The sequence below is a fragment of the Merops nubicus genome, unplaced genomic scaffold (genome assembly GCF_000691845.1).
Source record: "Merops nubicus isolate BGI_N331 unplaced genomic scaffold, ASM69184v1 scaffold5922, whole genome shotgun sequence".
Taxonomy (NCBI): Eukaryota; Metazoa; Chordata; class Aves; order Coraciiformes; family Meropidae; genus Merops; species Merops nubicus.
In genome coordinates, this window is record NW_008594139.1 from 1 (window position 1) to 10963 (window position 10963).

Consider the following 10963-nt stretch of genomic DNA (forward strand, 5'->3'; position numbering starts at 1 on the left):
CCGCTGCGGCATCTCCCAGACAAACACAGCTCAGCCGGCTCTAGGCTAGTGGGGATGTTAACTCTGAAACCTAACGGAGGCGATGGCAATAAGTAGCGTTTGCGTGAGGTTTCCCAGCTGGGAGGTGATAAATGAGGGCGGGGCCTGGGGAGGGTATTACCTTTACCCTAATTTACCTCTGATTGGTAACTGTTTTAGGCAGGGTTTTTTCATCTCTAGCCACTTAAGGGTGCTACGGCCAAGAAAAGAAGGAATTCTTCTGGTGGGTTTTTAAGGTAACCCCCTTATCTGTGATTCGGGAGGAACAGTTGTTTCAGTTGCATGTTAAGACCCCACCAGTCTGAAGGATGGATGAGGTGGGAGAGGTTGGTTACAGTAAGGTGCTGGTATTTACAGCTTGAGTGCAAGTGTTGCTGCTTATTTAGTAAGTGAGTACAGCTCATCAGCGAGCAGAATGTCAGGAAGCTGCAGCACAAGGCTGCTGCTGAAGTTGGGATTCAGCCACAGCCTGGGGAGTGGGGAACAGTCAGCAAGTGGGGATGAGGTGGGTCACCCGGGTGCTACCCCTACAAGACGTGGCCACGTGTAAACCCACTACAAGGCACACCCTTGCCTCTGCAATCCCCTTATATTGGCATTTGCTCTTTTCCTCCATTAACTTGCATTTTATGGCTTATTTCCTTCAGGGGTATGTGCATCATGGACTATTAATCTCATTTTATCATAGAGCAGTAGTACTTTTAGTGCACTGCCCTTTTGCTTTTATAGAAGGTACCGTATGAAATAAAAATGGGCTTGTGTCTGTGTGCTTTCTAAGAATGAGTAAAATAGCTCGAGACTCTTGCTGTCCTGTTAGTTTGGGTTTAGGATGGGCTCGTTTATACTTTGGCTTCCTAAAATCATTGCAAATACAGCCACAACATGTATCTTTCTGTGTGGCCCCCCGGTTGCATTGCTACAGAGTTTGAATTTGTTGCCCAATTTTGGCTCAGCTTGAGGTGGAGTCTCAAGGCAAACTCCTTGCAAAAGACCAGCCTTCAAGGTGGGCACCCGCAGGCAGTGTGCAGGAGGCAGATGTGTGGAGGTGCAGGTGTGCTTTTGTGGTACGTGTGTTAGAGAGCTTCGCTGTGGCCCCTCCCTCACGCTGCTCCTGGGGGGCCTGTTCCTTTAGAGGAGGCACACCCAAAATTCCCCGGCTGCTCTCCTGCTGCGGGGCTGGGAGGCGCCGTGTGTTAAACCCCTGCTGCGAGTGCTGCAGCCATACCTGCCTGCCCCCAGCCTGCAGCTGCCACGGAAATCAGCCTGTTACAGCTTTGGACCCCAGTCAGGGTTAAAAATGCACATGTAAACCCAACATCAAGTGGCATCCCTTCCCCCCAGAGGCTGGCACTGGGGGTTTCTCGTCCTACTTCACCTGTTTGGTCTTTGCACCCGAGACAGTCGCAAAAGACCCTTTGTAAACCACCGAATTTGGGTGTACTCCTGAGCTCCCAGATCTGCATGCGTGCCACAGCAGCTGCACCTTGACCTCGTGTTACAGTGAGATCTGGGTGTAAACCAGCTTTTTTCTCTGCTTTTACACCTTGACTTCTTCAAGAAAAACTCATAGCCTGCCTATGAGTCAGGAGAGAGAGCTGGTGAGCTCAGGCCAAGTCACAAGCAGGATCCTTAGGGGAGGGACACTCAGGAAGCCCATGGCAGACACTCACTGCTCAGTATAGACACAGAGCCAGCCAAAGAGAGGCATGAGTACAAAAATGCATTGCTACAGGAAGAGCAGGAATAGACTTTATTTAATAATTTGTACAAGGAACACAATAGTAATTCAATAATTCCATTTATTAATTGTCAAATAGTAATCCACTGCAATAAGAAAAAATCAAGACAAAAAATAAGTTGTGGTGTGTGTGTGCATGTGACTTAACATGGCAAGAGCAAGAACAAAAAATAAACCTTTAAATGCATATGTTACATACAGTAAGTGTCATCATGTTACTTTGCTGGATAGATTAATTTGGTGTTATCCAATCTTAGCAAAAGACCTAAATATTACTGCAAATAACTGGAGGGCAAACCCAAAGCAGAAAAACAAGCCCATAAATAAGATGCAGGATTAAAGGTATCTCCTGCAGAAAAGAAACAGTGGTGCTTTGTGTAATATCTGAAAACCCTTTCATAATGGATATTTTGTGCTAAACCTCTTTATGTGAACATACATGGAATTCCATCATTTAAATAAAAGTGGAAAAAACCCCAGCCTTTCAAAACTGCCTTTTTTTCCCTCCCTTTGCTCGATGTGTTTAAATTATTTTTTCTATACAAGGTAAGTACATTGTCTGTACAAAGTTAAATATACATATTTACAGTCAAACTTCTGAGATACTTCTCTTCTGCTGCCCCAGACGGAACACAAGCCTACTCAATTTCAAACCCAGGAGCATGGCTTGTTTATCAAAACGTTGCAAGTCGTGCTAACAGTTAGTTGTAGTTATTCTTAATAAATCTGTATAAAAGCGTCAGCATAAAAATAGGCATTTCATATTATTAAATACGGCTTATGACAAAATAGCAATCTAACCTTTTGCTATTTGTATGGTAACTGTAGGAAGCAGAGTCTGATAGGACCAGGTTTGTTTATGCTTTTTCTTAATAAAATGTGTATCAAAAGAGTATTCGTAGTAGATTTACAGGCAAGCAGACAGCCAAGCCATGGTTGGTGTTTGGTTTTTTTCTCTTTCCAAGGAAATATGACTCTATGTAACTAGTAATAACTGCTGGGAACAGCTTTCCAAATTGATTAGACTTTTTTGTATGACTAAGAGGCAGCCAAAATGCATGTATTTATTTGAGACCTACCATCAATACTATAACCAAAAAGGAAAAAAAAAAAAAAAAAAGGCACCCTCAGTGATATATTGGCTCAGATTTATCAGAGCCTTTAAGATTTAATGCCAGGAAAGAAGCAGTCTTCCTCCTGAAGAGTATGCTTCCAATAGTGTGTGATCCTTTAGGGCCAGCAACAGGACAGGAGGAGCAGAGAAAGTGAATGGCCATCGGCCTCATAAACAGGACTTGCTCCTGCAGGTGCTCTGTTTATTGGTTCTATTCTTTGTGCAGATAAATGTCAAAGCCAGGCTGATTTCTCCTTAAAAACCAGGACTTAATTTTGATGCACACAATACACTCACACACACACAACCCCTGCACAAAAGAAGAAAAAAACAACCCTGCAGAGATAGGTAACCTTATTAAAGGGTTTGGGATTTTTGCACATTTGCATTATGCTTTGGCTGAACTCTCCAGATTAAACCACCAGTCCCAAACTCCTTTTCCACACGGAGCTCTGCAGCATAACCATATCAGCTGTTCTCTGCCTCTGCTGGGTCTTAAGGTGCATGACATGAAGGAAGGGTTTTCTAGAGAAGTGAAGGCAGAGCAAAGTGAGTTTTCAGTGAGGCAGAAACTGGGCAGAAAACCTGGCCTCCCTGAACCTTACCAGTGAAAGGGAGCAGCTGCGAGGCTGCATACTGCCCCAAAGCACTATCCTATCTTCACACACAAACAAAACCTATGCCATGTGCTTCCCTGAAGCCTTTTCAGAGGTAAGTGCTCCATACAAATTAAGATTATCACCAGAACTCTTGCTGGGGAGAGGAGAGGAATACACAAAGGCAGCACTGTAAACTAGAAACTGTCTCTTCTTCAGCAAACAAATCACGCCCTGAAACCCTGGAAGCAGGGCTACACATTCAACTCAATACTGTACCACATAACCACATCCTCCTAACATGTCTTGTCTCTTGTCATTACATTCATAAATTGTCATTTTCTTCACTGTTAAAAAACACCATCTGGAAAACAATCCCCTCGCTGTCACGGTGGGATCATTGCTATTTTACAGGTACAGAAGCTTCACGTAGTTGCCTGGGAAGGTGCCAAACTGCCTCGTTCTCCTGGATGTACCTGATGCAAAACAAAAAAACAATGATGACAAGAGTCAGATGGAGCCACGCAAGGAAGGCTTAGAGGTTTAAAAAGGCTGAGGTGTTTAAGCCTCTTCTGCCTGCAGGCATTGCTTTCTAAAACTAAACAACAATCCTGGTCAGAGTTTTTTGGTATAGATGAGATCCCAACTAGTTCTGCTACTAATTATCTTTAGTCTTCCTTTTTAACAATTAATAAGGGTGCTGGTGAAAGCTCCTGGGCCTACAGGCTAGGAGCCAAACTCCTATCAGTGTAAATGAGATAATCTCCCCTAAAAAGAGATAACAAGCCTAGATTTGCAGTGTTGAGATGGAGAACACTGTCCAGGCTTGCATTCTTTGAAGGTAAAAGGCTATATTTTGCTAAACATATAGCTACAGGTGAGGCTGGATTTTCAAGGACTGCAACTCCCATCCGTGTGTTCCCTTTATCCCCTACGAACCACTTTCTGTAACTTGCCATGGCTCCCTCAGCTTTGGAAAATGCTACAGAAACCCAGTTTTCCTTGGTTCCCTCTGTTGCTCTGCCATCTGTGTGAGCAAGAAGGACCAGGAGGAAGAGGGCAACAGGGAAACTAAGAAGAGGAAAAAAGGAAAAACTAGAGACCTAGCAAGGAAAACATAGCTCCACCATCCTGCACCCTAATTTTAATGTTCTTGGTGGGAAAAGATGAGAAAATGTGAAAAAAATTGAGCTGTTTTTTTCAACGTTTCGACCTCACAAATGAAAGCAACTTCCAGATGCTCTGGAAAATTGCTCATCTGCATCTCAAAAAGCTCTGTTGATAGCCAAGTATCACACTCACCCACAAACCAGCCGTCGTCACATTTCTCCATGACGTCGACAATGTCGCCGTCCCTTAGTTCCAGCTCATCATCATTCTGAGGAGTGTAGCTGTAGAGGGCTTGGTAGCTAACTCTAAATCCAGAGAGACACTGCACGTTAGCCACTGGATATCAGTTGCACTAGGGGCACTCTGTATTTATCAGAAAGGAACCTTATGGAGTGGAAACAATCTTTGGGCAAATGCAGGACAGGCATGGATCCCCTGCCTGTGGGGAGTAAAACCAGAGCTCACATGCAACTTGCTGTTCTGCATAAAGGGGCAGGGGAAAACAAAGGCTCCTTTCAGGAGTCAGCTGCCAAGGAAGGAACTTCAGTCTACAGCCCACAGTGCAGGCTGCTATTCTCAAAATCATCAGTGAAAGGCCTCACGCCAAGCTTCATGGCAGCTCTGGCTTTAAACCCACCAGACAGGTTTGAAAATCTCAACTTTGGTCAGTCAGATCACTCAAGCCACCAATTCATCCGTGGCATCAGTGCTGGGGCTGCTGACTGCTGTGAGAAGCTAAGATCAGGGTGAACATATCAACCCATGCCACATGAGCCAGGCATAGCCAAGGGATTTTAAGTTGTCTCCAGCTTCAAAATATAAAGATGATGAGACTGTCTCCATAACCAGCATGAATCAAATGCCCAAAGGACAGACAGTCCTGGATCACGAGGCCATTGTTTCAGGTGCTATACAGACACAAAGGTCCCAGTTCTGAACTACTCATTATAATGATATGTAGCTATTTTTGTTCTTTAAAGAAAAGCTGACATATTTCAATAATTCTAACTCCTGAAACACTGAAGCTTTCACACCTCCCCTTCTTTCCCACCAGTGAAAGACAAGGCCCCTGGAAGAGATGGGAGCCAAAAGGACTTACATGTCTCGTGGTGTTTGACTTCTGTCAGGGCTGGCTCCTTGCTGCTGTGCTTGAGGTTGCTGAGAAATGATGAGAGATGGTTTATGGTCATTAGAGGTCACCTTGTGGCGAGAGTCAAGAGGCTGAGAAATAGTACTGCAGTAATGAACAGACTTTTCTGCAATGTTTATGATCTCATTGCAAACAGCTTCCTGCGTGGTAGGCAGCATTGACATCCAAGAACACCCAAAGAACAGTCAACAGGGGGGAGGGAGGGGAAAATATAGACAAGAAGAGATGGGACATTCCAGATGCAGTACATAAGTCCAGTAAAAAAAAAAAATAAATAGAGTTGTAGATCCAGGTACATGTCCAGGTAGTGGAGTGCAGAAGGGATCCAGGTGTAAGCATGGAAAAACAGGCAAGATACAGAAGAATGTGGCATTTAGTTTGAAGATTTGTAACAAATACATATACATATTTTTTTTAAAAGCAGCAGCAGCATAAAAGGTTGCAATTAGTTATGCAGTAGCACCATTACAAATGCTATGAAGTCAGTTCAAGAATGCAAGGTGGCCGCTCCAGTCATGCATTTTGCTTCATTTAACTTATACCCAGGGACTGGCAGCACAACTAGCCCCACTTCTCTCTGGCTACAACAGTTTTTCCAATTGCTAAATTCCCTTCTTCTGTTGCAAACAAAACAATATATGCAGATAGGTAAGTATGTACCTACTTTGTAGCTAAAAATAGTGCTGGCATTTTATCTCTGCTGACACTGTCATTGTCTGGGTGAAGAGTCTAGGACTACACATCTGATTTAAACAGTGGCCTTACCACATAGCTCTTTTCAGACTCTGTGAGATCTGGTCCAGCTCTCAATGAATGGTGGGAAGGCTGTGTGATCACCAAGCAAATGACAAGGAAGACATTTTAGCAGATGTTATATTGGTCATAATTAAAAAAAAATAAAAAAAAATGGAGTGCAGACAACAAAAGAAAATTAACAACTCTTCCCCTCCCCAACCCAACACCACCATGCTTCTTGGACAACAAGGTCTTTCATTTACACAAGAGACATTAAAGCTACAGTAATGCAACTGCACTGCAGCACACAGAATGCTGCAAAGAGAAAGGTGACAGCAAGGGAGAAGCTCAGAGCAGGGAATCAGAGTGAAAGGCTATGGACACCACCACAGTCAGAAATGGTACATCGTGTCATACTACATTCCTGTAGGGGGAAAAAATCACAAGGACAGAAGCACATACTTGAGAGCATCATACTTGAAAGGCCACATGTATGCCCAGAGAAATCTGCTGCTGTTTTTAGAAAAGTCCTCCATGACTTTGACACAGGAGAGAACAGTAACTCGCTTGCTTCTTAAAAAAGACCAGCCCAGGTCCTCGGGAGGCACGATGCCATGTAGCCCCACCAAAATTACTTCAGCCTGTAGCAAGTAAGGATCTGAGCTGCTCCATTAATTCCCACAATGAGGCAGAGCTTCAGGTCAGAGGAGGCACAGAATGGAAAACCCACCACCTGTGAAGTTTCTGGACTCTGCCCTGACTCTCTCCACAGCCACAGCTCTTCACAGGGACTCACATGTCTCAGGGCACAGCAAGGAAAATCAGGGTGTTTGGGCTTGGAAGTGTTACGGGGAAGGAGAAGGTCACTGAGAAATTCACACAGGTCTCCAGAGCCTGGTTTTGCACATTCAAACATCTACTGAAAGCAAGGGGCATGCTGTGAACAAATGGGGTGTCTTTGGTTGGCTTATTGGTACTACCTGCAGGACTGCTTGGCAAAGTGGACTAGATAAGATACAGAGCATTGCCATTCAACACAATTTTCAACCCAAATTCCAAAGGCCTCAATTTTTATGCTTTCCCTCCTCCTCTTTATTCACTTCAACAGTGTCCTTCAGTAAAAGGCTTGCTTTCTCACAGCATCCTGAGACAGAGCAGAAGCAGAGGATAAGGAGGTTTGTGACACCTCGAGCGCAAGCATACTCAAAGAATTTGGAGAAGTGTAGGGTGGTGAGCTCATCCCTGTCCAATTTCCATTCTCAAAGTTTCTTTGAACTGCACCTTGGACCTCTGGAGCTGTGTCCATCATTATATTAAAGCAAATCATCTCTTCTCAAGGACTGTGATCCACTCTAGGCTAACCCAATCCCACAGCAACTCCTTTGTAATTAGATGTCCTGTCTGGGGCTGGAATCATCAATTGCCCTAATCATCATTGCAATAATGAAAATTGCCATCATCATTGCCCTAAGAAACAATGGAACCTGAAATTGTCACAGGATTTCTGGAAGTCATTCCTCCCTGTCTATTATCAGCCCTGAAAGGCAAATGGAATAATATTGTGCAGACAACTGGATGTTGTGCATCAAATCTGATGAGATCAGAGCTAACTCAGGTGGTCAAGTAGCTAGGGAAACAAATTTCCAGGCTGAGGTGAGAGGTAGCTGTAAGGATTTATTTGTTTGTTTGTCTGTTTTTTTAATTCAAGAAAGTGCTTCTCTGCTCCATAGTAATAAATTTACTACAGGAATTGCTCCATGAGCTCTTAAGACCATGTGGTCCATTTCTCATTAACTACTTGTGGCTTCCCTGACCAGCTATTTCTCAAAAAAGCATTAATAACTATGAATTAAATGAGTTACTTGAAAGCTAAAAAATTGACACTCCCTCTGAATGCTCCATGGTTCAGGCTTGTATGCCTAATACCAGGAGGTGCAGCCTTCCAGCACCAGAAACTTGGCCAAATTCCTGGCAGGATCCTCCCTCATGGGGACTTATATGAGGCATCGGGGCAGGGGCAGAGACCAAGCAGAGACCATGCCATCCTAGAAGCCTGAAGTTTTTGACAAGACACACAACTAGAGTGGATCCTCTCTGGCTTCTGCCCCAGAAATCCAGGCAGCTCCTACCAAAGCAGTGGGTGTCTCTGCACTAGCTCCCAGGGCTATGGCAGAGCTGTACAGTGAGGTGATGAAACACTCTGAAGTCAGCAGCTACTCAGCATTAGACAAACAGGATGAAAAGCTGGCCAGATCAGACCCCATGATTTTAGGCTGCAAATGTACCATCCCACTAGCCCAAGCAAGTGACCTTCATAGCATGGCCTTGATGGCTTTTATTTTTTTTAATTATTTATTAAAAGCCTCCTACATTATTATTGCAGAAAGAGAAGAGAATAAAGGGGAAAAAGTAGTGTTATAGGTCCAAATGGTCTTCAAACATGGGTTTGGAAAGCCCATGTACTACCTACAGTGGTGTCTCCATGTGCTAGAGGTAGCTGAGGAATCAGTGAGTGTGGAGCACAGCTCCAAAGTACAAAACACAGAGGTTCCCTCAAAACACTGAGGTTCCCTCAAAACACTGAGCTAGCTCTGCCACTGCTGAGGGTAAACTGAGGGCCCTAAAAGTGACGAAATATTCACAGTCCATGAAGACAACTCAACTCTACTCCCTCAGCCACACTACACGCTTGGTTAAGACTAAGTGAAAAAATTGAAGCAAGTGCTTCGTGTCCGTGTCCCCATCTCTACAGATGATGCAAATCTGCAGTACAAGCAGTCCTGAAGCACACCTGGCCACTGCACCCACCTCATACAGAGTCTGAAGAAGGACCTAAAGATCACCAAAGGTTTGTAAGAATACCAGGCAACAGTTCTGTGTTAAAAGCCTAGAAAAGCCCTGAGACAGGTTTCAACTGTTAGGAAAAAAGATGCTGGGCCTACTCAGTAATGTTCTCCATGCTCCTAGCAAAGTCAAGTGTCATCAGTGTATGCATCCATTGCAGCTCTTGTTTATGTGTCTTCTTCCATCCCTTTCTGGTGGGAGTTAAAGGACTGCATAAGCAAAGAGAAAGCTAAGCAGGACAAACTAACAGACAGACAAGACAGACAAACAAATTGGTGTCCCCTCAGAGAAAGGCACTCATCAGCAGTGATGCTCCCAGATTATATGAATGGAGAACCATGAGCAGGGAGGACTCCTCAGCCCAGCCAAGAGAAAAAAGGAAAACCACGTCACACACCAGGCCCCAGCTCTGCTGAAAGCAAGGGGAAAGCTGGCCAAAGAGCTCTCACAAAAGAAAGTGAATACGCTGCAGTGTGGAGAAGTCTGAACTGAAGGCTGTCAAAGTCAACTGAAAAACTCCCCAGCCCCTAGGTCAGAAGCTGAAGGCTGTGTCTGCAGCAGGAAAATGCATCTCCCGTGGGAAGCAGGTACCAGTGCTTGCTGCAGGCTCTGCAGCTCTGGCCTGGACACTGGGTGGGGATAAAAGCTTACCTTGGAGGTGGTGCTAAGTAATGACCATGCTAAGTAAACTAGCTGGTCTGTGCTGGGGAACATGGGGTCTGAGCATCCTCCTCATATGCTCTTCCTCTCCATCAGCACAAAGGGGATAAAATTATTCACCACCCTGCTAACAGGACCTCAGAGTAAAATAGGAATTAAACTAGAAAATTCCTGAGGGTCCCTTGAAATTAATGTGATAGATCACATTACTGCTTAATATCATGTTTTACTGGAATATTGAAAGAAATTATCTGTAAATTATACTGGAAATATCTTTCACATGTTGTGTGGTCACTCTTTTTTCTTTTGAGTTTGGACTGTAAAACTAAGCAAATGGGAGTAACTTCAGAGTAACATAAAAAGCCATTGCACTTTATATTATTACTTAATGGAACAGGCAAGAACACAGTCCTTACACTATCTCTGTGCCAAAGAGGTCTTAAACCTGCAAAAAAACCCTGGCTCAGTATTTCATAACTGGGGAGGTTCTTTATAATGAGAAAGAAAACTAAAATTCAAAATGGTAAAATACCAGGGTTGGATATTAATAGAAACAAAAACCAAATTAATTGTCTCATTTCCACGCCTATGAAGTGTTCTTCTCATTTGATTAAAGTCACTGAATAGATGACAGATTTTTTTAAAAGGCCTCTAGGATATAACCTGCAGTTCTGCTGAAGGCAGCAGCCTCTGTATGGGTCACACAGATAATGGGAAGTCATTTGTACATATGAATACTGCTCCTGCTCCCTGAACAACTGTAGACCCACAGCTGGAAAGGACATCAAGACTACTGATAATGTTACACACCACTTTAACTTGACACTGACAATATTCTGATTGTCAAGGCATACAAAATATAAATTTTGCCTTGACTTCAGCTCCAAAGAAAGGCCACAGGGTCCTGTTACAACCAGGTGCCACACCAAAAATAGAATTGCGTGCCAGTCAGCACTCACTAGAAACATCTTTCCCTC

The 10963-nt window shown here is 43.9% G+C and overlaps 1 protein-coding gene across 1 annotated transcript in view; it reads right to left on the minus strand.

Moving 5' to 3' along the window:
* Window positions 1–3895: 3895 nt before the first annotated feature.
* Window positions 3896–10963, minus strand: part of LOC103768500 (sorbin and SH3 domain-containing protein 1-like) — a gene marked incomplete at its 5' end in the record, with an annotated part of 41335 nt that continues 34267 nt past the window's right edge. The window contains 4 exons of the mRNA XM_008935642.1: window positions 3896–3963; window positions 4790–4902; window positions 5697–5887; window positions 6513–6572. Coding sequence (XP_008933890.1) covers window positions 3896–3963; window positions 4790–4902; window positions 5697–5887; window positions 6513–6572 — 432 coding nt within the window. The remainder of the gene's footprint in view (window positions 3964–4789; window positions 4903–5696; window positions 5888–6512; window positions 6573–10963) is intronic.